This window comes from Salvelinus fontinalis, chromosome 10 (assembly GCF_029448725.1).
Source record: "Salvelinus fontinalis isolate EN_2023a chromosome 10, ASM2944872v1, whole genome shotgun sequence".
Lineage (NCBI taxonomy): Eukaryota > Metazoa > Chordata > Actinopteri > Salmoniformes > Salmonidae > Salvelinus > Salvelinus fontinalis.
In genome coordinates, this window is record NC_074674.1 from 25,364,753 (window position 1) to 25,390,746 (window position 25,994).

Below are 25,994 nucleotides of genomic sequence, written 5' to 3' on the forward strand. Positions count from 1 at the left end.
CTCAAAACTTGAGACATCTGTGGCATTGTGTTGTGTGACAAAACTGCACATTTTAGAGTGGCCTTTTATTGTCCCCAGCACAAGGTTCACCTGTGTAATGATAGTGCTGTTTAATCAGCTTCTTGATGCCACACCTGTCAACTGGATGGATTATCTTGGCAAAGGAGAAATGCTCACTAACAGGGATGTAAACAAATGTGTACACAACATCAGAGAAATACGTTTTTTGTTTGAATGGAACATTTCTGGGATATTTTATTTCAACTTATGAAACATGGGACCAACAGTTATATTTTTGTTCAGTGTATATCTGTTTGGCCTTTTTGTGGTCAATTTGTATAAATTTGTAATTATTTTCCGGCCCCCTGAAAATATGTTACAATTTTTTTTTAATAAGCATCCCGCAGTTGAATCTACTGTAGTTGATGAACCCTGCCATACGGTCATTTGTGCAAGCGCAAACAAGTGCTGTTTGCATGGCTACCACTAAAGACACCTTGAAATTGTAACATGCCAATGGTTACAATTAGCATATCAACGTAATAATTGTAGAAGTAAGCTATTAACATCCTTTCAAATAATTTAGACATTTTGTACCTCACCTCCAGAAGTATGAAACTCTTTTATTTTCAAGAAAGAACCACCAGTAAAAATCAACATACACAACCTAATTCCTTTCACAATTTTATTTCTGCAGTGCCTTTCAAACGAGAAATGTTCAGACATTGTAATAGTGTGTATAGTTTTTTTTTCCTTTTTACAGGCTTAAATGTACAGTCAGAGATATAGCTCCAACAACAGTCTAGAATTGATAGTAGGGAAAGTTTCTATTTCTAATACTTTTCTTTGGATGGGTGGGGAAATTCTGTCCATGCTTTGTTATATATACACATTCAGAGAAATAACTTCATTTACTATTCTTATGTACAAGTGATACTGAGATAGTATGGTCAATATTCAAATCAGCAGTGTGGAAGAAACTTTCAGGTGTACTGCATTTATAAAGCCAAAAGCAAAACTGCAAACGTCTTAAGTTGGCAAAACCTTGTTTTCAGTGATATCATTAGTGTCACGTAAGCAAGCACTGGAGTGCAGATCAAGCTTTTACTTCATGGGCCTTTTCAATCAACCCGCCTTGTAAGTTGTCCTTCTTCTACAGAGTGACTTACATGACATGTGTTGCTTTAGATTCTTACACAACATTAGGATGGCTGCATGTATATAGTGACACATGTATATAAAAAAAAAACTAAAAGGTCTACCATTGCCTTGCTACCAGCCAGTCATTGAACATTTCCCATTTTATAACAACTGATAAGCTGATGATAAGTCATATGAGTCACTAGACATGACCACATCATTCATCTAGGATGTATAATATAAACTAGCCATTTAACTCTGTATGCTTGTGCAGCAGAATTTCAGAGTGATTTATTTTTTGGTATATTTTGCTGACTGGTGAAAGGAAAAAGGCAAGAAAACATCTATGGGCAAACCAGAATATTCAGACAATCTTCACAAGGGAAAATGCTCCCCCGCTCTTGTTTCTGTTAGTTCCCTGTAGTGAGGAAATATAAAAGCCATTCATTCACTCTTTCAAACAGTTTCACACAAAACACACAAACTTCTTCGAGTGCATATAGGTTGCCTCTAACCACCTCTAACTCTAACCACATTGCACAGTGAGATATTTTGTCCATCCCCTATTGGTTATTGTTGAGGATACAAGCTGTGGTTAGGGATATATCCACCCACCTCTAATATAAATTACACAACCGATCCACTACAATTAAATAAACTGTACTGCTTTTCAAAATCCAACACAAGCATCACTCCTCAGTTTGGCTGCTCAATACAACAAAAATATTTTTTCAGTTTACACATTTAGCATTTTTCTTCTTTTTTTCCTTCTTCTTCAAAGGCACCTTTCAAAGTTTAATAGCTTATGACATTTCCCTGTCAAGATTAAGACAACCATCACACTTCAACATCTGACAATGAATAAATCTAACACAAAACTGCCTAAAACTACAATAAAAACCATAGAAATAACTCCCAAAACAAAATTCTCTCCAAGCATGTACATGAAAAACTGAACATATATGTTTCATGTACATCTTATAACTCACCCCCCCGCCCTCTTCTTTCTGTACAGTACTGATAAACCTCAACACAGTGCAATAACACCAGTAGTCATTGACAGGTGTAGTCCAGTCCGGCAACTCTACTGCAAGTTTTACAAGCAGACCCACATTGACACTGATTGTGACGGCTGTACTCCATAAGAGGTTTGAATGGGAAAATATGAAATAAATAAAGCTCAACTAATTCTCACGTGTTTGGTCAGAGATCAGTGGCAATTGGTTTCCTAATTTGTCTACAAAATGATATTCCTGGCTTTTTACTGGTTAAGAACAACTTTAGGAAATAATATTAAGATGATGATTCATCTCAAGCACTCTGACTAAAAAGCTGAATGGGGAGTATGTGGTTCCAGCTGTTCTTCCAACATGGCTGCCATATCAAACACTGGTCAAAGGGAAATGCTCAGCGAGGCCCATTTCCTGTTCATATTTAATATCCTGTCAAAGGCCCAGTGGCACAGACAAACCATTCTAGATTCTCCTGTCTATGGTCCAACAATCTACCTACTGGGCCACATTCTCATTCTTAATATGGCAAATGAAGCATCAATAAAGTGTCATAGACAGGGATAAATAAAGTAAAACACTTCTGTAACAGCACCTATATATGGTTCTATCACAGGTAAGGTCCATAACTTAAAATGACCTATTTTCTACATACAACTCAAAATGTACACAAACAGGCCAGTGGGCTGTGACAGGCCATGCAATTGGGTTAACATTCTTAAACTCTTCTGGTTTCCCTGAAAAACACACCAAAAAAGATATATATTATATTTTTACACTGAGTGGCTTCTTATATAGTGAGACTTCATGTCTAAGGAGTGAAGGTTCATTTGTGATTGCTTTGCGCTGAATTACTGACAGGATTAAATGGAGCGAGACTGACTGCAGTAGCATCGTCCTGCAGACAGCTTGACTGTGATTGGTCAGGGTAGCGTTCCAGACGGTAAGGGGCTGTGTGTGTGTGTGTGTGGCTCTGCAGAGAGTCAGTCCGTTTAGTGGGGTCCTGTCTGACACACAGATGAGTGTGTAGTTGCCCCCTCACAAGCCCTTCATCTCCAACATCAGTTCACCTAAGAGTGCTTGGTGGTGGGGCAGACACAGAAACCACCAGTCCAGAGTCTACCCATTCCAGACTACAGGCCCTTCTTAACAACCCCCCCACCCCACCGGCTGACATCTCCATGGAAACTAGAGGGTGGGGGGAAGATACGGAGTTGGTTGGGAGGTTGATTGGGCATGGTAGTGCCAGTCCAGAATGAGTGACATCATAGCATAGCAGCATCACGGGTGCTGAGCAGAGTCCTCAAACACATAGCCCTGACTGCAGAGCTGTGAGGCGACGCTCAATGCATTCCTTACCTGCCGAGAGAGAAAGTAGAAGTAGTCTTATTCATTGATTGATGTGAAAGGGACAACTCACAAAGCTACCAGTAAGTAAAAAAGAACAGCCAAAAGTGTCCAATTACCTTGTAATTACCTGTGTAGTCATGGAAATAAAGTCATGTTTTATACAGGTAGCCTAGAGGCAGGTAGCTTAGTGGTTCGAGTGTTGGGCCAGACAGAGATGAACAGAAAGGACGCAGGTTCAAATCCCCGAGCCGACAAGGTGAACAAATCTGGCAATGTGCCCTTGAGCAAGGCACTAACCCTAACTATCTCCTGTAAGTCGCTCTGGATAAGAGTCTGCAAAATTACTACATTGTAAAATGTAAAAAAAACGAACAGATACGCTACTGCAGTTCAGGCTTAATGGATGTGGTGGGTCAGAGGTGAAAGTTCTGAGGTGACTCACACTTGCTAACGCTGAGGATGTCGTTTTGCTCGGTGAGGAGCAGGGACAGGCCCTCCATCAGCAGCAGAGCCTTGTGGTAGCGCAGCACCGACGCCTCTCCCTGGTGGAACATCTCATCCAGAGCAGCAGCCTGCACCTGGGGGGGGGGTCAGGGAGGAGAGAGGAAAAATGGCACGATAAAGGTTTGTATATAGGTTTGAATACAGCATGGGATTCCATTTGGCAGTATGGCTGAATAATAGCAAAGAGCAATTATTTAAATATCACCTTACTACAGCAACACACTATATACAGTGATCTTAAACATGTAGCTGTATAAATGGTGCAACGGGTCAACCACAAGCCGAGTAGAGGGCGAAGAAGAGATCAGGGGCCGTATAAAACATCTCAGAGTAGGAGTGCTGATTTGGGATCAGTTTAGCCTTTTAGGTTACAATGAAAAAGATTATATGGACCGGATCCTAGATAAGCCCTCCTTCTCTGAGAAGCTTGATACACATGGCCCCAGATGCTGACACGACAGAAACAGTTGAGCTAAACACAGTGTCTCCCTTACCATCTGAACAGTGTGGCTAAACAGCAGCCTCTCGGCGGTGATGGTATTGACGTGGTCCATGAGACGGTGCTTGCGGGAGAAGAAATGCTCCAGCCGTGCGTTGAGGGAGAGGCAGGACGACACGCTGGACTTGTACAGCTCGTTCAGCCTCTTGACCACTAAACACACAGTCACAGAGGAGAGGGCTGAGAGTGGAGCAGTGTTCACGTTGGAAATAGAGAGAGCAGTCCTACTCCACAGCAGGGTTGGGCTCAATAAAACATTTTTTAATGATACATCTGCCATTTGAGTGTAATGTTATATCCTTATCCTAAATGTTGGCTTTTAATCAGCCGTGTTCTAAAGTTGTTGGGTCTCACCTTGTTTGACAGTAGCAGAGGGGTACAGCTTTCCCTGTTTGACGCGCTCCATGGCTGTGTGCAAGGCAGACGACAGAAGCTCTGCAGTCTTCATGTACAACACCAGCTGCTCCGCATAGCTGAGACACACACACACGCACACAGATCAGAGTCATGATTTGTAGCTGACGCTACAGTCATTGCAAAGTGTCTCTAAATCTCAAAGTGAACAGTAACCAAGTCTGACTCGCTTTTATCATCCATTGGTAAAGAACTCATATTCCATGAAAAGGAAAGACTCTAGACAAAGTTGTTTCAGTAACAATGGTTTAGCTTCACTAGCTGGTGGCTCTCACCTCCACTCCCGGCTGAGGGAACTGATCTGGTCAGCCACTAGGCTTTGCTGCTGCAGGAGGGAGGGCGGGGATGTGTCCCCGTGCTTCGCCCCAGCCCCCCTGACCCCTGCCACCTCCATCAGACAGCAGGCAAAGTCCAGGGTGAAGCGCAGGCTCCTCAGGGTGTCTGTGTGCTCCTGCTGAACTCAGACAGACAGATGGAGAGAGAGAGACAAGGTCACGCACATTGAACGTCATAAAATATAGCCTACAGGGAGATGTGCGTTCTTCAAAACAGAGACCGAGATGGACAGAAAAAACATGCAGATACAAACTCAGAGAAACAGACAGCAGCAACCCCACCTCCCAACCCCTACTCCTCTTCTCACCTCCATCAGGGTCTCCTCTGGCAGCTCAGGGGCCAGGAAGCTAACAGGTCCCCCCATGTTGGCTGTAATTGGGTCTGTGAAGCTGTAGCGTGGTCCGGAAGGACCCTCAGAGCCGTCCAGATAGGTACCTGTCTGAAATCGGCTGGTGAATGACCCCACTGGGCTTATGGAGCTGGAGGAGCCTGCTATAGAAATAAGTGGTATTGTGGTTAGAGCATGGAAAGTACCTCAGAACAGGCCCTTGATGGCACTTAGTGTAAACTGACAGTTGTTTAACTTACACAGAGTAGTGTATTGTGCATTTCATTGCCACTAAGATCAGCATCCCTAGGACACTATAATGTATTTGGATGCTGTGCGGAGCAATGACACCTAGCTGCTGAGCCAATCATCTCACCTGAGAACTGTCTGGTCCTGGAGGGCTGTGGAGGGATGCTGCCACTGGGTGGGGAGCCCACAGTGAACACCACCTGGGCTGGGTGGGCTGAGCCTGCTGCCATGGCTCCAACACCAGAGGGTGCTGAGGACAGAGACACAGAACTCATCAGACATAACACAGGGAGGATGAATCACGGTAATGACCTAGCTACATGCAGTGGAGCAAGTTAGTAATTTACCCTGGTAATTAGTGTTACTGCTTTAAAAGTCCTGTTTGCCCATATTATTATCAGACCAGTATACGTACAACCGTTACCTTCCCCATTCAAAACCTATAACAGGGATATTTGAAAGATAATGTTTCTCTACGCACCCACGTGTGAGCTGTAGAAACACATTTCAGTTCCTATAGAAAAAAGGAATGTTCTATTAGAGCGGAGGAGTAGGCTTGGGTGGGCCTGGGTGGCATATCCCCACCCACTGGGGCCCTGCCAGGCCCACCCAATCAGATTGAGCAAAAACAAAAAAGAATACATAATTCTTTTAAAAAATACAACAGTCCTCATCACCTTAGAACCAACTTCTCTGGTTTTAAATGGCCTATGTGGCATCGATGATTGGCTATGAAAAGCCAAATGACATTTACTCCTGAGGTGCTGGCTTGCTGCATCCTCGACAACTACTGTGATAATTATTATTTGACCATGCTGGTCATTTATGAACATTTTAACATCTTGGCCATGTTCTGTTATAATCTCCACCCGGCACAGCCAGAAGAGGACTGGCCACCCCTCAGCATGGTTCCTCTCTAGATTTCTTCCTAGGTTTTGGCCTTTCTAGGGAGTTTTTCCTAGCCACCGTGCTTCTACACCTGCATTGCTTGCTGTTAGGGGTTTTAGGCTTGGTTTCTGTACAGCACTTTGAGATATCAGCTGATGTACGAAGGGCTATATAAATACATTTGATTTGATCGACATGAGTCCGAAAATAGTGTCAAAATTGACTACAAAGTGTAGATAGGATCATTTTGGTCATAAAGTCAGTCTCGTCTAAAACTGAGTTTTGTAAGTGAGTTGTCACGACTTACTGGAGGGGTGGGTATGGATACAATCATGCCCATTTGCCCATGCCCACTAATATGAGATAATCAGCTGTGCTGATTGCGCTGTGCGTGCTCTATCCAATCATAGCAGCCAGAACCTCCAGACCTGCAGATTACACTGCGCCTCAGGCTTGTTTACATAAGACAACACCTCACCAATGTTATGTTGAAAGAACCCTTAAGCCCTTTATGGAGTGCTCACTTGCTGATGTTTGATAGTGCCAATCACTCGAGTCTGCCACTTTCTGGGGCAAAATAAGAATTGAGATGATCAGAGCGCATGTATCAAAACTGCAACTTGTCAATATTCCAAAACCCATTTGCAAGCATTTTGTGTCCACCCGCAACCTGTTTTGTAACATTATTCCCTATACAACACTGTCAGACAGACACACACTCTGGTCATAGGTAGTGAGAAAGTTCTAGTGGTGGCGCAGCGGTTTAAGGCACTGCGGTGCTTGAGGCGTCACTACAGATCCGGGTTCTATCCCGGGCTGTGTCGCAGCCGGCCGTGACCTATGAGGCGACGCACCTTTGGCCCAGCGTCATCCGGGTTAGGGGAGGGTTTGGTCGGCCGGGATGTCTTTGTCCCATCACTCTTCAGTGATTCCTGCGGCAGGCTGGGAGCATGGACTCGGTCGCCAGTTGTACGGTGTTTCCTCCGACACATTGGTGCGGCTGGCTTCTGGGTTAAGCGAGCAGTGTGTCAAAAGGCAGGGCGGCTTGGCAGGGTGGTGTTTCGGGGGATGCATGCATGCAAATTACTTAAAAACCATACAATGTGATTTTCTGGATTTTTGTTTTAGATTCCGTCTCTCACAGTTTAAGTGTACCTATGATAAAAATTACAGACCTCTACATGCTTTGTAAGTAGGAAAACCTGCAAAATTGTCAGTGTATCAAATACTTGTTCTCCTCACTGTATATAAAAACGGCGCCGAAGCACAAACGCCATCACTCGCCAGTGACTTGATAAACCAAAGCTACTGAATGTGCCTGCTAGCTACTACCGTACTTGCTAGCTTCATTGACAAACACACAAGTTGGAACTTAGCTAGCAATTGATTTTGGGCACTGATAAACAGTGCGTAGCTTGTGCTTTATTTAAGATAGTTTGGCAGCTTGCAGATGAAGTTGTAGACATGTTATTGTTCTCAGAAACCAGTTTTCAGCTCGCAGCCAGACTTTCCCTTCATGATAGATTTTAAGGAAGTTATTATTTCGAGGAAGTGGCTGGCCATGTTGTTGCTACGGTGATTCAATAGGGACAAACAACAGTACCTGCCATGATACGATATTCGAACATAACACACCCACATCAAACCACATCCCCAAGACAACTCGTTTGGCTTCAGTCATTGCTGCTAGCGTTTCTTAATGAACCACCAACACAAGATCAAATCAGGAAGCGCAGTCACCCATTAAAACGTTTTTGTGTTGGAATTGAGTCCTGTGGAACTTCACCCAATTGATACTGTGACTCCAGTCTAAAAAATAAGAGAGGAAATATGCACAGCTCTGCTGACCTTGGAAGCGCCAAGTTCTAACCCCCAAACAGATCTATACGGAGTGACCCACATCCACACAAAGGAAAAACCGAGTAAGTCACTGTGATATTAACTATCTAGTCAACCTCGGTTGGTGAATATAACAGCTCTTTATGCTTTAGTCATTCAGGTAGACAATTACTGAAGGGTAAAACTTGGTGAATAGGTCTACTATGCTCACCTGTGATGTCTCTGTTTGAGCTGAGGTTCTCACTGCTGCCGTGCTCCCCCAGCGGTCCTCCAAACGCAGCCATCAGCAGCATGTCAGACAGACGACCTGCACTCTGAGACCTGCCGAAGCTCTTGTCTTCTGTAGTCCTCTGGCTGTATTGCCCAAGCTGGCCAGTAGGCGGCTGTCCTGGGTACCTGGGGTTTGAGGCAGCCCTGCTGCCGGGCGGGGCTAGAACCAGACCCTGCTGGGCCAAGAAAGTCACCAGGTTGGGGGAGCTGGGAGGTTTGGGGAACTCAAAGGGTGGTATGGCCTGTGGACAGGATATCAGTGTCAGATGCAAAGTAGAGTCGAGAGACTATAGACAGTGGAATTGAAGTGTTTAAAGCAATAGTACAATTGCTGAATAGTTCAGTTTCCTCTAAAACACAGGCGTTGTACTAGCTGTGTCCAAAACATGAACTCACTCTAGAGGGGGATCCCAGGATGGTGGGGAGGGGGCTGCGCTGCATGAGTTCACTCAGCCTGGGGGAGGAGTGCAGGGGCCGCATAGCCATCTTGCCTGCCTGCAGGTTGACCACCATGGGGTCAGAGTGCTGCTTCCTGATCTTCTGCCTGCCGCCACCACTAGTGGCCTCCAGGAGACAGGGGGCGCTGTGGAGCCGGGTGCCCAGGCCTTGCTGCTGAGGGGGAGGCTGTGTGTCGGGGAATTGGAGAGCTGGAGATGGACAGGGGTTAGAAGTTACAGCACAATGTTATCTTTACATTATCAAGATGTGTTACTAACTATACAGCTGAAGGAAAGACACAGGGAAGTAAAACATCTAAAAAGGTGATGGTTCCTTTAAGTCAGGTTAAAACCCCTCTGATCAAGACAACAGGAAGTGAATAGCCTTGGTCTACTACAGAGCAACTCCCCAATGCCCCTGACCAGTTTAACCATTTCCACTACTAACAAAACACTAAAACAATCAGCCCAAAATTTGGAGCGACGGACAGGGAAGGAGGGAGGGGAACCCCGGATTCGCACCTCGCCCTGTGACCCCCGCTGCCCGTGTCCAACGGGCGTGTTTGCCCTGGCAGCTCAGGGATGGTGTCCATTTCAGACACAGAGGGAGACGAGAGAGGGGGACAAGAAAAAAGAAGGAGAGGAAAGAAAGAAGAGGGGACATTTTGACACATCAATGCACTCTGGCAGACATACCTTGAGGAGAAAGCTGGAAGGGTCTGGCCCCTCCTACAGACAGCCTGTGGGGCCCAGCTAAGGTCCCGTGGCCTCCTGGGTAAGGCAGCGATGGGCCAGTCCTTCCGAATCCCAGGGAACTATTGCTGCTGCAGCCGCGCACCAGAGTAGACAGTCTGTGGCAGGGGGAAGAACATAGTCACAAAGACAATATTCCCTGTTATCTCCAAGCTAGCAATGTTACTACTGCACCACAGAAGAGACTGTGTGTTTATATAAGCTTGTGTGTGTAAGTAATGCATGTATACTGAGTGTACAAAACATTAAGGACACCTGATCTTTCCATGACAGACTGACCAGGTGAATCCAGGTGAAAGCTATGATCCCTTATTGATGTCACTTGTTAAATCCACTTCAATCAGTGTCGATGAATTGTATTTTACATTTTTATAATTTTTATAATTATTAAGTTAATAACAAATTCTTATTTACAATGACGGCCTACCCCGGCCAAACCCTAACCCGGACGACGCTGGGCCAATTGTACGCCGCCCTATGGGACTCCCAATCACGCCCGGTTGTGATACAGCCTGGAATCGAACCAGGGTCTGTAGTAACGCCTCTAGCACAGAGTTAAGTGCCTTTGAACAGGTTATGTTAGTAGGTTCCAGGCGCACGGGTGTGTCAAATTTAATTTGTCACATGCGCCGAATAGAACAGCTGTAGACCTTACAGTGAAATGCTTACTTACAAGCCATTAACCAACAATGCAGTTAAGAAAAATGTTAAGTAAAAAAAATAGACAAGTAAAAAAAAAAAAAAAAATTCTAAGTAACAAATTATTATTATTATTTTTATTTTATTTTACCGTTATTTTACCAGGTAAGTTGACTGAGAACACGTTCTCATTTGCAGCAACGACCTGGGGAATAGTTACAGGGTAGAGGAGGGGGATGAATGAGCCAATTGTAAACTGGGGATTATTAGGTGACCATGATGGTTTGAGGGCCAGATTGGAAATTTATAAATTTATAAAATAATTAAAGAGCAGCAGTAAAATAACAGTAACGAGGCTATATACAGGGGGTACCGGTACAGAGTCAATGTGCGGGGGCACTGGTTAGTCGAGGTAATTGAGGTAATATGTACATGTAGGTAGAGTTAAAGTGAGAGTAGCAGCAGAGTAAAAAGAGGGGGGGGGGGGGCAATGCAAATAGTCTGGGTAGGCATTTGATTAGCTGTTCAGGAGTCTTATGACTTGGGGGTAGAAGCTGTTAAGAAGCCTTTTGGACCTAGACTTGGCGCTCCGGTACCGCTTGTCATGCATTAGCAGAGGGAACAGTCTATGACTAGGGTGGCTGGAGTCTTTGACAATTTTTAGGGCCTTCCTCTGACACCTCCTGGTATAGAGGTCCTGGATGGCAGGAAGCTTGGCCGCAGTGATGTACTAGGCCGTATGCACTACCCTCTGTATTGCCTTGCGGTTGGAGGCCGAGCAGTTGCCATACCAGGCAGTGATGCAACCCGTAAGAATGCTCTCGATGGTGCAGCTGTAGAACTTTTTGAGGATCTGAATATCCATGCCAAATCTTTTCAGTCTCCTGAGGGGGAATAGGCTTTGGTGTGCCCTCTTCATGACTGTCTTGGTGTGTTTGGACCATGATAGTTTGTTGGTGATGTGGACACCAAGGAACTTGAAGCTCTCAACCTGCTCCATTTCAGCCCTCTCGATGAGAATGAGGGCGTGCTCGGTCCTCCTTTTCCTGTCGTCCACAATCATCATCTTTGTCTTGATCACGTTGAGGGAGAGGTTAGGTTGTTGTCCTGGCACCACACAGCCAGGTCTCTGATTATCATCATCATTGTCGGTGATCAGGTCTACGACTGTATTAAATGTATTAGTTTTCCTCATCAATCTACACAGCAAAATATATATATATATATTTAAAAAAAAATTGTGAACCAATATGTTTTCACAACGACTGTTGTGTCATTGGCAAACTTAACGATGGTGTTGGAGTCATGCCTGGCCGTGCAGTCATGAGAGAATAGGGAGTACAGGAGGGGCATGAGCACGTACCCCAGAGGGGCCCCTGAGTTGAGGAACAGCGTGGCGGATGTGTTGCTACCTACCCTTACAACCTGGGGGCGTCCCGTCAGGAAGTCCAGGATCCAGTTGCAGAAGGTGTTCTCACATAGGTGTTCCTTTTGTTCAGGTTGGAAAGGGCAGTGTGGAGTGCAATAGAGATTGCATCATCTGTGGATCTGTTGGAGCAGTATGCAAATGATGTGGGTCTAAGGTTTCTGGGATGATGTTGTTGATGTGAGCCATGACCAGCCTTTCAAAGCACTTCATGGCTACAGACGTGAGTGCTACGGGGCGATAGTCATTTAGGCAGGTTGCCTTAGTGTTCTTGGGCACAGGAACTATGGTGGTCTACTTGAAACATGTTGGTATTACAGACTCAGTCTGAGACAGGTTGAACATGTCAGTGAAGACACTTGCCAGTTGGCCCGCACATGCTCGGAGTACACGTCCTTTAGTTTTTGCTTGTAAGCAGGAATCAGGAGGATAGGATTATGGTCAGATTTGCCAAATGGAGAGCGAAGGAGAGCTTTAAATCGCGTCTCTGTATGTCGAGTAAAGGTGGTCTAAAGGTGTTTTTCCCCCCTCTGGTTGCACATTTAACATGCTGGTAGAAATTAGGTAGAACGGATTTAAGTTTGCCTGCATTAAAGTCCCCGGCCACCAGGAACGCCGCCTGTATGAGCATTTGAGTGCGGACTTAGTGAAAGCATCGGTTTGTGGTGGTAAATAGACAGCTACGAAGAACATAGATGAAAACTCTCTTGGTAAATAGTGTGGTCTACAGCTTATCATGAGATACTCCACCAAAACCTCGAGACTTCCTTACTATTACATTTTGTGCACAAGCTGTTGTTTACAAATATACATAGACCGCCACCCCTTGTCTTACCAGAGACGGCTGTTCTATCCTGCCGATACATCGTACAACCCACCAGCTGTATGTTATTAATCTCGTCGTTCAGCCACGACTCAGTGAAAAATAAGATATTACAGTTTTTATTGTCCCGTTGGTAGGATATACATGATCGTAGTTCGTCTATTTTATTATCCAATGATTGTACGTTGGCTAATAGGACCGATGGTAAAGGCAGATTACCCACTCGCCGTTGGATCCTTACAAGGCACCTGGGCCTACGTCCCCGATATCTCTGTCTCTTTCTCCGGCGAATGACGGGGATGGGGGCCTTGTCGGGTGTCTGAAATAAATCCTTTGCATCAGACTCGTTACAGAAAAAATCTTCTTCCAGTACGAGGTGAGTAATCACTGTCCTGATATCTAGAAGCTCTTTTCGGTCATAAGAAACAGTGGCAGAAACATTATGTACAAAATAAGTTACAAATAACACGAAAAAACACACACAATAGCACAATTGTTTAGGGGACCGTAAAATGGCAGCCATCTCCTCCGGCACCATCAAGAACTGCAACGCTGCTGGTTTTCTCACGTTCAACAGCTTCAGTGGTAACAGAAATGGTCTACCACCCAAAGGACATCCAGCCAACTTGGGCCAGCATCCCTGTGGGCCAGCATCCCTGTGGAACACTTTCAACACCATGTAGAGTCCATGCCCTGACGAATTGAGGCTGTTCTGAGGGCAAAATGGGGTGTGTGCAACTCAATAGTAGGAAGGTGTCCTTAATGTCTTGTACACTCAGTGTATGTATATACTGACTGTGGGGAGCCATCATGGCTGAGGGAATGAAGGTTCTGCTCCATGCGCTGGTAGTTGGGGACCTGAGTGGGAACGGGAATGGGCACCGACTGACCGTAGTTACCATAGTTACCACAGTTACTGCCAGAGAACTCACTTGGCCGACTGAAAGAAGAGAGAAAGCGGGAGTTAGCTACGTTTAACCATTCCCTGTCTAATCAATGCATTAACAAAGCGAGTGAAACAGCAAAAATACTGAGAAAATAGTAACAGACAAAACATTATGTAATAGTGAGAGTGAAAGATAGAGAGAGAAAGAGCAATGTGAGCCCTTGATTTGTGATTGCTTTGGTAGAGAGGGGAGATGATGATGATCAGCTTGACCTACTGAAAAGGGCTGGGAATTGCCAGGGACCTCATGACACGATATTATCACGATACTTAGGTGCTGATACAATGTGTATTGTGATTCTCACAATTCTCACAATTCTATATGGATTCCGATTTGATAATGCAATTTTATTGCTATTTGATTTTCCAAAAATATTGCTCACTGCTGCAGAGAGAAAATTAGTTTAAAATCAGTCATGGAAATAAGAGCTGAAAACATATTGGCTCACTACTTAAAAAAATATATATATATATTTTTTTGCTGTGTAGATTGATGAGGAAAACAAATAATTTAATACATTTTAGAATAAGGCTGGAACGTAACAAAACGTGGAAAAAGTCAAGGGATCTGAATACTTTCCGAATGCACTGTAGTAGGCCTAGCCTGTAGAATGGGATCATGCTCTTTTTAATTGAGGCCATCAAAACTCTGTTCTCTCACACAATTGCATAGCCTATAGAAATGTTGCGCAACATGAGCTCTCATGCAGTGTTTGATAAGACATTTGCTGATGTCAGAGTGATTAGAGTGACAGAGTGCTGAGTACCAGGCAGTTAGCAAGTTTGGTAGGCTACTAAATGACCATCAGCAGCATCAAGAGACTAAACGGTCACGTGGAATTTGACTGCGGTCATGACCTGTGACCGCCGGTGTGGCGGTAATATGGTCACCGTAACAGCCGTACCCATCACTACTACTGACCTAACATCTTTTTGCCATCAAGCCTTTCAAACGAATCCCCCTACTCTAGAAGGGTATCATTGGCCTGGGCTTCCAGTGCACAATACACATTGACTCACCCAGCTGCCAGAGTGAGGGAACTGGCATTAGCATGTCATGGTTTAAGTATGTCTGAACACTGAGAATAAGTGAATCCCTCTCCAGTAAGAGTGTGATCAGATCTTACCTGATGGGACTGCGGGAGCCACTGTAGGAGGGGGAGTGGGGTGGGGTCTTGCCCTGACTGCCCAGGCTACCAGAGGCCAGTAGAGAGCTGAGGAGGAGACAAGAGTTTAGTGGCTCTAATATATTATTAATAAGTGGGATTGTTGTTAAGCCGGTTCACATTGGCATTTCCCAACAGCATTGTGTACAGGTGCCCACATAAGACCAATGCTAGGGCTGGGGAATGCCAGGGACCTTGCGATACTTAGGTGCCAATACGATATGTATTGCGATTCCCACGATTCTATATGTAAAGCAATTCGATACTGCTATTTTATTGTAATTTGATGTTCCAAACATATTGCTCAGTATAAGTATGCTGCAGAGACAAGAGATAGCATGGGAAAATACATTTTGATCAGTCAGGAAATAAAAGTGCTGAAAACATGGCTTACTATTTAAAAAAAAGAAAAAGCTATAGAATGAAAGATACCAGAGTTTTGGCGCAGGAACAGCTGAGCTATAGATAGATAGATATATAAACTTAACAAAAAAAGAAACGTCACTTTTTCAGCACCCTGTCTTTCAAAGATAATTTGTAAAAATCCAAATAACTTCACAGATCTTCATTGTAAAGGGTTTAAGTACTCCTCCTCATGGACTGCACCAGATTTGCCAGTTCTTGCTGTGAGGTGTTACCCCACTCTTCCACCAAGGCACCATTTCCCCCAGAAATGCCCGGGAACTTGCAGGCACTAGCCCTCTCACCCTCCGATCCAACAGGTCCCAGACGTGCTCAATGGGATTCAGATCCAGGCTCTTCGCTAGCCATGGCAGAAAACTGACATTCCTGTCTTGCAGGAAATCACGCACAGAACGAGCAGTATGGCTGGTGGCATTGTCATGCTGGAGGGTCATGTCAGGATGAGCCTGCAGGAAGGGTACCACATGAGGGAGGAGGTAACACACAGCGTTGAGATTTCCTGCAATGACAACAAGCTCAGTCCAATGATGCTGTGACACACCGCCCCAGACCATGACTGACCCTCCACATCGATTCCGCTCCAGAGTACAGGCCTTGGTGTAACGCTCATTCCTTCAACGATAAACGCGAATCCGACCATCACCCCCGGTGAGACAAAACCGTGACTTGTCAGTGAAGAGCACTTTTTGCCAGTCCTGTCTGGTCCAGCGACGGTGGGTTTGTACCCATAGGCAACGTGGTTGCCGGTGATGTCTGGTGAGGAGCTGCCTTACAACAGGCCTACAAGCCCTCAGTCCAGCCTGACTCAGCCTATTGCGGACAGTCTGAGCACTGATGGAGGGATTGTGCGTTCCTGGTGTAACTCGGGCAGTTGTTGTTGCTATACTGTACCTGTCCCGCAGGTATGATGTTCGGATGTACCGATCCTGTGCAGGTGTTGTTACACGTGGTCTGCCACTGCGAGGATGATCAGCTGTCCATCCTGTCTCCCTGTAGCACTGTCTTAGGCGTCTCACAGTACAAATATTGCAATTTCTTGCCCTGGCCACATCTGCAGTCCCCATGCCTCCTTGCAGCATTCCTAAGGCACGTTCACGCAAATGAGCAGGGACCCTGGGCATCTTTCTTTTTGTGTTTTTCAGAGTCAGTAGAAATGCCTCTTTAGTGTCCTAAGTTTTCATAACTGTGACCTTAATTGCCTACCATCTGTAAGCTGTTAATGTCTTAACGACCGTTCCACATGTGCATGTTCATTAATTGTTTATGGTTAATTGAACAAGCATGGGAAACGGTGTTTAATGCAGCTGGTGACCACACAAGATACTGACTGTTACTTTTGATTTTGACCGCCCCTTTGTTCAGGGATACATTATTTCATTTCTGTTAGTCACATGTCTGTGGAACTTGTTCAGTTTATGTCTCAGTTGTTGAATCTTATGTTCATACAAATATTTACACGTTAAGTTTGCTGAAAATAAACGCAGTTGACAGTGAGAGGACGTTTCTTTTTTTGCTGAGTTTATATCTATATTTTTTTACAAATCGATAGTTGGAATGAAAGTATCGATATACACTGAACAAAAATATAAACGCAACATGTAAAGTGCTGGTCCCATGTTTCATGAGGTGAAGATCCTGGGAAATGTTCCATACGCACAAAAATCTTATTTCTCTCAAATTTTGGGCACAAATTTGTTTACATCCCTGTTAGTGAGCATTTCTCCTTTGCCAAGATGATCCATCCACCTGACAGGTGAGGCATACCAAGAAGCTGATTAAACAGCATGATCAATACACAAGTGCAGCTTGTGCTGGGGACAATACAAGGCCATAACACAATGCCACACAACACAATGAAACAGATGTCTCAAGTTGAGGGAGCATGCAATTGGCATCCTGACGGCAGGAATGTCCACCAGAGCTGTTGTCAGATAATTTAATTTCTCTACCAACATCGTTTTAGAGAATTTGGCAGTACGGCCAACCGGTCTCACAACCGCAGACCACATGTAACCACGCCAGCCCAGGACCTCCACATCCGGCTTCTTCACCTGCGGGGTTGCCTGAGACGAGCCACCTCGACAACTGATGAAATGGTGGGTTTGCACAAGTGAAGAATTTATGCACAAACTGTCAGAAACCGCCTCAGGGAAGCTCATCTGCGTGCTCGTTGTCCTCACCAGAGTCTTGACCTGACTGCAGTTCGACATCGTAACCGGAACTGATTCCAGGGGGCAAATGCTCACTGTTGATGGCCACTGGCACGCTGGAGAAGTGTGCTCTTCATGGATTAATCCTGGTTTCAATTGTACCGGGCAGATGGCGTGTGGGCGAACGGTTTGCTGATGTCAAAGTTGTGAACAGAGTGCCCCATGGTGGTGGTGTTATGGTATGGGCAGGCATAAGCCACAGACAACGAACACAATTACATTTTATCGATGGCAATATGAAACCGATTTCATATAATGAATGCACAAAGATACCGTGACAAGATCCTGAGGCCCATTGTTGTGCCTTTCATCCGCCGCCATCACATGATGTTTCAGCATGATAATGCACAGGCCCATGTCTCAAGGATCTGTAGACAATTCCTAGAAGCTGAAAATGTCCCAGTTCTTCCATGGCCTGCATACTCACCCATTAAGCATGTTTGGGATGCTATGGATCGACGTGTACGACAGCGTGTTCCAGTTCCAGCCAATATCCAGCAACTTCGCACAGCCATTGAAGAGGAGTAGGACAACATTCCACAGGGCACAATCAACAGCCTGATCAACTCTATGTGAAGGAGATGTGTTGTGCTGCATGAGGAAAATGGTGGTCACACCAGATACTGACTGGTTTTCTGATCCACGCCCCTACCTTTTTTTAAAGGTTTCTATGACCAACAGATGCATATCTGTATTACCAGTCATGTGAAATCCAGAGATTAGGGCCCAATTTATTTATTTCAAGTGACTTGATTTCCTTATATGAACTGTAATTCAGTAAAATCGTTGAAATTGTTGCAGGTTGCGTTTATATATTTGTTCAGTGTAAAATCATCCTAAATAATATTACGATATGTAACCGTATCGATTTTTGCCCCCATCTCTAAAGACCATGTCCATTAAACTCACCCGCTGTTCATCAGACTGTCGTGGAACACCTTCCCAGTAGGCCCGTCAGAGGTGAGCTCACCTGCTGAGAAACCATGGCAACATGTCAAAGAGCAATGACCAGCCAAACTGATGAACCTCAGAATCATCTCAGAAAGTGGACTACACTGCTATTATACCTTCAGAATGAAAGTCATCTAAACTACTTCTCTCACAACCTCTGGATTCTATACACATGACAGACTGAAGAGCTATAAGAACACCACTTAGTGGTTGAGGAATGAGGATGCGCTTACTGGGAAAGTGGACGGGCACCATGACAAAGTCGTCTGTGTCACAAGAGGAGTTCTTGCTGCTGCAGCCTCCTCCAGATGAGTCCTTGAGGAGAAAGCCAGGGGCATCCTGGGTAGGGGAGGCAAGGGTTTTGGCGCGGAACTGCTGGACCTCAGCCAGAGACTGCTGCAGAGAGAGAGAGGAACTATGACCACAGCACTGACTCTGAACAACCCACTATATAGTACACTACCAGTAGTACACTTGCGTTAAAAAGTTTGGGGTCACTTAGAAATGTCCTTGTTTTTGAAAGAAGAGCAAACTGGCTCTAACCAGATTAGAAAGAGTGGGAGGCCCCGGTGCACAACTGAGCAAGAGGACAAGAACATTAGAGTGTCTAGTTTGAGAAACAGATGCCTCACAAGTCCTCAACTGGCAGCTTCATTAAATAGTACCCGCAAAACACCAGTCTCAATGTCAACAGTGAAGAGGCGACTCCGGGATGCTGGCCTTCAAGGCAGAGTTCCTCTGTCCAGTGTTTGTGTTCTTTTGCCCATCTTAATCTTTTCTTTTTATTGGCCAGTCTGAGAAATTGCTTTTTATTTGCAACTCTGCCTAGAAGGCCAGCATGCCGGATTCTCCAGACATTTCACGTGTTTTCATGGGTGATTCGCTTCGACAACTGTGATGCAAGACCAGGCCAGCCATCAACAAGACAAGCTGGCAGCGATCAGAGAGGTTTGGCACGAGTGGGTGAAGCGCCTGCCACTCATCTATAACCCAAGTCCAGACATCACAGTGGATGAGCATCTGGTCGCTTTTAGGGGACGTTGCCCATTCAAACAGTACATGCTAAGCCAACCGTCTAAATTTGGAGTGAAGATATGGGCAGCATGTAATGCCAGGACAAGTTATGCCTGGAACATGCATGTTTCCCCCCGGAAACCTGTTTACGGTGTTCCCGAAAGGAACCAGGGGAAGCGGTGGTTCTGGAAATGACTGCAGGTCTCCAGGGGTACAACATAACATGTGAGAATTTCTTCACCTCATATGCTTTTGGTCAGGAGCAGCTCCAAAAGAAAATGACCACGGTGGGGACGGTCAGAAGGAACAAGCCTGAGTTGCCTCCTGCCTTACTCACTACCAAGGACAGGGATCGTTTTTCCTCTAAATTTGCCTTCACCGATACACACACTCTTGTGTCCTCCTGCCGAAGAAAAAGAAGAATGTGCTCCTGTTGACAACTCTGCACCGGGATGCCGCTGTGAATACCTGGGAGGCAAGAAGCCCAACACTGTCCTGGATTACAACAGGAACAAAGGGGGAGTTGACAGCCTTGATAAGGTATGTTACTTTGTCTTTCAAGTCTCATGTACTTTTTTTTTTCTATTACCAGATTGTTTTATGTGCACCATAAAAACAAGACATGTTGTTGTTTAGTGAAATGCTCATTGAATTTGTGAACAATATGGAGTCACTTCTATTCATTTGAATATGTAAATATGTTTTAGATGTGATAAATTAAAACAACGCTTTGATACAATTTTTCACATGTTACTATGCATGACATGAAGTATCACTTGTATGTACTCATTATTTTATTTACTGATTGTTGCACTTTTGCAGGTTACTGGCACATACTCTTGTAAGAGGATGACGGCACGTTGGCCCATGGTGGTGTTCTTCAACATCCTAGATGTGTCGGCCAACAACACGTTTGTGGTGTGGATGGAGTTGAATCCAGGCTGGAAGCAGAGGAAATTCTTCAAGAGAAGACTATTCCTAGAAGAGTTGGGGAAAGCCATCGTGGCACCCCTCATTCAAAGGCGCCAACACCTTCCTCCAACACCATCCTCTGCTGGATTGGTGAAAGATATACAAGGGCCAGAAGCTAGATCTACGACTGCCAGAGACAAAAGGAAGGAGGTGCAATCTGTGTGCACCAAGAGATGTCAAAACGAGCAGTATGTGCCATAAATGCAGTGCATATATTTGTAAGGCACATGCAACAACCACCATATATTATCCAACATGTGCATGAGAACACACAAAATCTAACCACCATTGATTGAAGGATTTGTGAACATTTGAATGTTTTTGTTATTGTTAGTAATACGGTTATTGTTACTGTTGTTCTTTAATGTGTTCAGGTATTAATTTTGTAATATGGTAAATCATCTGTAGTTTTGGGCCTATGTCCTTTCTTTACTAATAAAATCATACCGGTTAGTTTTTTTATAGTCAAAATAATCCATTCATTATGCTTTTTTAAAACTCAAAAACGAGTTGTATGAGCTCAGGTCAATGAGGCCTACATGCCATAAATAGCAAACAGAAGTTCAAAACTTGTAATGTTCATAAGAACTTAGGTTGATAAAAAGATCTAACACAACATCAGTTTATAATAATAATAATATATGTATTATTATGGATTTATAATCAGCTATAATGGGGCAGTCATTTTGGACCGGGAACAGAAATAATTAACATGAAACGAACACAACAGGAGGGTTAAAGCAAGGCCCCTGAACTCTCCTGTATTTTCTGGACTATGCAATGATATGGGCAGCGACCATGTAACGCTTTTACAACATACTGGTTATCATCATTTACAACATACTGGAAAGTATTGACGAGTTTAAAGTTTTCTTTACTGATCATCATTTTCACTTGTCTGACCGCTTGCATGATGACGAGTTTCTCACACGACTGTCCTATCTGGGTGATGTTTTTTCTAGCCTGAATGATCTGAATCTAGGATTACAGGGACGCTCCACAACTATATTCAATGTGCGGGACAGAATTGAGGCTATGATTAAGAAGTTGGAGCTCTTCTCTGTCTGCATTAACGAGGACAACACACAGGTCTTTCCATCATTGTATGATTTTCTGTGTGCAAATTAACTCACGCTTATGGACAATGTCAAATGTGATATAGCGAAGCACCTGAGTGAGTTGGGTGCGCAATTACGCAGGTACTTTCCCGAAACGGATCACACAAACAACTGGATTCGTTATCCCTTTCATGTCCTGCCTCCAGTCCACTTACTGATATCTGAACAAGAGAACCTCATCGAAATTGCAACAAGCAGTTCTGTGAAAATGTAATTTAATCAGAAGCCACTGCCAGATTTCTGGATTGGGCTGCGCTCAGATTATCCTGTTTTGGCAAATCGCGTTGTGAAGACATTGATGCTCTTTGCAACCACATACCTATGTGAGAGTGGATTCTCGGCCCTCACTAGCATGACAACTAAATGCAGGCACAGACTGTGTGTGGAAAATTATTTAAGACTGAGACTCTCTCCAGTACAACCCAGCATTGCAGAGTTATGTGCATCCTTTCAAGCACACCCTTCTCATTAACCTGTGGTGAGTTATTCACAATTGCCGATGAACAAATAAAGTTTTATATGTAAGATGGTTAAATAAAGAGCAAAATGATTGATTATTATTATATTATTATTTGTGCCCTAGTCCTATAAGAGCTCTTTGTCACTTCCCATGAGCCGGGTTGTGACAAAACTCACTCATTCTTCTGTTTAATAAATGTATTGTATAGTGTGTGTGTGTGTGTGTGTGGCAGGCTTACAGTGATGTCAAAAAACAACATTTGAGAGTGCGCTGACCCTGGTGCTAGAGGGGGTAGGCATCTGGAAGTTGAATGTTTGAAGGGGTACGGGACTAAAAAGTTTGGGAACCACTGCTGTAGACTGACCAGGTGAATCCAGGTGAAAGCTATGATCCCTTATTGATGTCACTTGTTAAATCCACTTCATGAAGAAGAGGAGACAGGTTAAAGAAGGACTTTTAAGCCTTGAGACAATTGAGACATGGATTGTGTATGTGTGCCATTCAGAGGGTGAATGGGCCAGACAAAAGTTTTAAGTGCCTTTTAATGGGGTATGGTAGTAGGTGCCAAGCGCACCGGTTTGTGTCAAGAACTGCAACGCTGCTAGGTTTTTCACACTCAACAGTTTCCCGTGTGTATCAAGAATGGTTCACCACCCAAAGGGCATCCAGCCAACTTGACACACATGTCGGAAACATGGGAGTCAACATGGGCCAACATCCCTGTGGAATGCTTACGACACCTTGTAGAGTCCATGTCCCGACGAATCGAGGCTGTTCTGAGGGAAAAAGGGAGTGCAAATTAATATTAGGAAAGTGTATAGCACGCATACAAGCATGTACACACACACACACACACACACACACACACACACACACTCACCGGTGGGGAGGCTAAATGTGAGTTGGAAGAGCTGCTACAGGAGCTTGCTGAAGCAGAGCTGGGAAAGCATGTCATGGTCACAGCAGGAGCTGTATAAAATAAAAATATAATTATAAATTCTCAAAATAATAAATACATTCTTTCATTTCTCACACTGTCCTCTTCATATGATAGATTGGTTTGGATGTTTCAATTAGGGTTGAGAAGATGGATGCATAAGGGCCGTTACTCACTCTTCTTCATGGACGAGCTCGTCTCTAGGAAGGGGTGACAGAAGAACTCCTCTACAATGACAAGAGAAAAAGATTGAAAGTGAGGAACTTCCTACTCAATTTTAAATATCTCTTAAATAATAAGCACTGGTATGACCCCTGTGAGTGTGTCCCCACTGACCAAAGTCCATGCGGTCCTTGTGGTTGCGCTGTAGAAGACCCAGCAGCAGATTCCTCAGGTGACAGGAGGTCTCTCTGGGGATGCTGGGAGGGGAGACAAACAAGTCACCATGAATGCATGATGGTACTTCACACTTCATTCCTGCTGTAACAATTGATCGGGGGCCTGTTTTGCATTTCCCCACAAATGGTTCATGTTAGGATTGTGGTAGCTGATCCTAATCAAATGTTAAAAGCAGTGCGTGAGACTATGATAATCATAAGTCATTTGTAACATATCCTGTGGTCAAATCCAGTCTACCACAGCATTAGTTAATTAACATGGAAGCACCATTCAATACACACTCTCATGTGAAAGGAATCTGTACTCTCTATTTCTAAAAACACACACAACTACTAGAGCTGATCAACACTGACTTGGGGCTGAGGTTCTTGTTTTTCTCATAAAACAGCCGGAGGTCCTGGGGACTGCTAGCCTGTGGGTAGCACACACAGACACATACACACAAATGTTAACAGAACAAATCAACTGTGCAAACTTCAGTGTTCGCATGCACACAAGTTAGTTTAAAAAGGGAGTGTAAAGATCTGAAGAGGAAACACAGTCAGCTGATCCTGTCTGCCAGTTTGGATTACTTGCTTTCCTAAGAGCCTTAGGAAAGGCTGGATAAATAGTCTTGTTGTTTTAACTCTAGCTCGTCTACAGTTTGCGATCTCTCACATTATGTGGAAAGAAAAGCCAGTCTGTTCGGGCTAAGCCTAAGAGAAAACCAAAGCTGATTGCTGTCACGCCAGTCTTAAATATTGCATGGCAAGTCAAAAAACAAACTGTGGAAATGACTGTTTCTATCACTCTCTCACTGAATGACCCCTTTCTGCATTGAGTGGATTCATTTTAACCATTAAAACACCGCCCCTTTGATTAACCCTTTGAGACGGGTATATGTGGTTATGATTTGAGTCCTATATCATGAGGACTCTGGTGCTCACCTGAAACGGGGCTTTCCCAGTCAGACACTGGAACAAAATGGTACCGATGCTCCACAGGTCAGCCTTGGCATCATAGTTCTGAGACATGATGACTTCAGGTGCCTGGTAGATACGGGGGAAACATTTCAGAGATGCACACACGTCAGACACGGTACCTAATGGGACAGATACACACCCTCTGCCTGCCTATGGTCAGGCTGTAATGACCTAGAGGTGCTCACCATGTACATAGGGGACCCACACAGAGTGGCAGCCATCATGTTGTTCTGAAGGTAGCGGGCAAACCCAAAGTCAGCTGGAGAGAGGGTTAGAAGGAGGACAGCAAAAGGGGGGGGGGGGTAAAAAATAAGTTGAGTTAGCAATGTACAAGTGGAGACCACAGCTGTGTACTCAGATACTCAGCAAAACCTTGGGGCGATCACAAAATGTTTGCACTGAGCGGAAAAATGTAATACCAGCTGGGAACGACTGAAGAGGTTACAGTGGAGAGAGGACTCAATTGATTTTCCACTGAGCCACCAAGAGGGCCAGTGACTGGAGGTTTTGTAAGAGATTTTTGAAACCTGTCATCTTACTCTTAATTGACAGGCACTGGAACACCTTTAAATGATACTAGTAACGGTCCTACTTCAGAATATCACACGGTCACAGGGAAAAACAAAATCACCAGTGGTAGCTAAAAAGCCTAACATTCAAGATCAATGGGCAATGAGAAATATCCACACAAAAACACATGTCATCATCACCACTAACTAACTACAGTGTTGCACTGCTAACTTCCTTTCAAAGTGAGCGATCCACACACACAACTGTTTAAAGATGTACTATGCAGAAATCCCTCTGCCATTTCCTGGTTGCTATAATTCTAATAGTTTGCCTAACTTCCGTTTATGTGACAAAACAAGCAAGTATAGTGTAGAGAATCATTGTACCATCTAAACTGCTGTAAAATATATTTTCCATAACCAAAAATATTGTATTTTCAGCTATTTGAAACTGGTGTACAAAACCAAAAGTAAAAGAGGCAAAAGAAATACCCTTTTCTGGTTATCTACCGCTTTTTAGACTTGCTTTCAATAAGAATGACAGACCAATAACTCACATTTCTATGTGCTTTTTGTTGGGTCACCCCCCAAAAAAACAAATTGCAGCTTTAAGAGTGTGTGCGGGTGATCTTGGACCTGAGCAACGTTCAACAGCGGCATGAGGATTATAACACTGTTGTGAGGTATGCTTCAGCCTTCACAAAGGCAATACATTCTGTCTGCAGGATAAATGGGCTTGCGAGGGATTAATACGAGTGAGTTTTAAACACATGCAAAAAACGCTGCTCTTTTGTCTTCAGCCCTGTACTAATTCATTCTTCACACAATGGTGATTATCAGCTATTACATGGGTGTCAATTAATTCGGTGGAAAGATGGAACTCGTCGCTATAATTTATATGATGCATTATAGTGCACGTGCATGCACCCACACCCGCACACACACATGAGAAGTATTCAGACACCTTGACTTTTTCCACATTTTGTTATATCACAGCCTTACTCTGAAATTGATTCAATTGT

The 25,994-nt window shown here is 44.3% G+C and overlaps 1 protein-coding gene across 4 annotated transcripts in view; it reads right to left on the minus strand.

Moving 5' to 3' along the window:
- Positions 1–671: 671 nt before the first annotated feature.
- The window catches only part of LOC129863874 (serine/threonine-protein kinase ULK1-like), a 51,530-nt gene continuing 26,207 nt past the window's right edge, over positions 672–25,994 (minus strand). For 2 of the 4 annotated variants that reach the window (XM_055936223.1, XM_055936226.1), the window contains exons 7-26: positions 24,649–24,722; positions 24,428–24,529; positions 23,855–23,913; positions 23,439–23,521; positions 23,279–23,329; positions 23,046–23,134; positions 18,835–18,997; positions 18,560–18,623; positions 14,979–15,065; positions 13,702–13,845; positions 9,961–10,115; positions 9,224–9,474; positions 8,769–9,069; positions 5,958–6,080; positions 5,561–5,745; positions 5,193–5,371; positions 4,858–4,976; positions 4,499–4,656; positions 3,943–4,078; positions 672–3,509 (exon numbers count right to left, since the gene is read on the minus strand). In XM_055936223.1, coding sequence (XP_055792198.1) covers positions 3,454–3,509; positions 3,943–4,078; positions 4,499–4,656; positions 4,858–4,976; positions 5,193–5,371; positions 5,561–5,745; positions 5,958–6,080; positions 8,769–9,069; positions 9,224–9,474; positions 9,961–10,115; positions 13,702–13,845; positions 14,979–15,065; positions 18,560–18,623; positions 18,835–18,997; positions 23,046–23,134; positions 23,279–23,329; positions 23,439–23,521; positions 23,855–23,913; positions 24,428–24,529; positions 24,649–24,722 — 2,579 coding nt within the window. In that variant the 3' untranslated portion in view covers positions 672–3,453. The remainder of the gene's footprint in view (positions 3,510–3,942; positions 4,079–4,498; positions 4,657–4,857; positions 4,977–5,192; positions 5,372–5,560; positions 5,746–5,957; positions 6,081–8,768; positions 9,070–9,223; positions 9,475–9,960; positions 10,116–13,701; positions 13,846–14,978; positions 15,066–18,559; positions 18,624–18,834; positions 18,998–23,045; positions 23,135–23,278; positions 23,330–23,438; positions 23,522–23,854; positions 23,914–24,427; positions 24,530–24,648; positions 24,723–25,994) is intronic. The other 2 variants (XM_055936225.1, XM_055936224.1) reach the window with 2 other exon arrangements.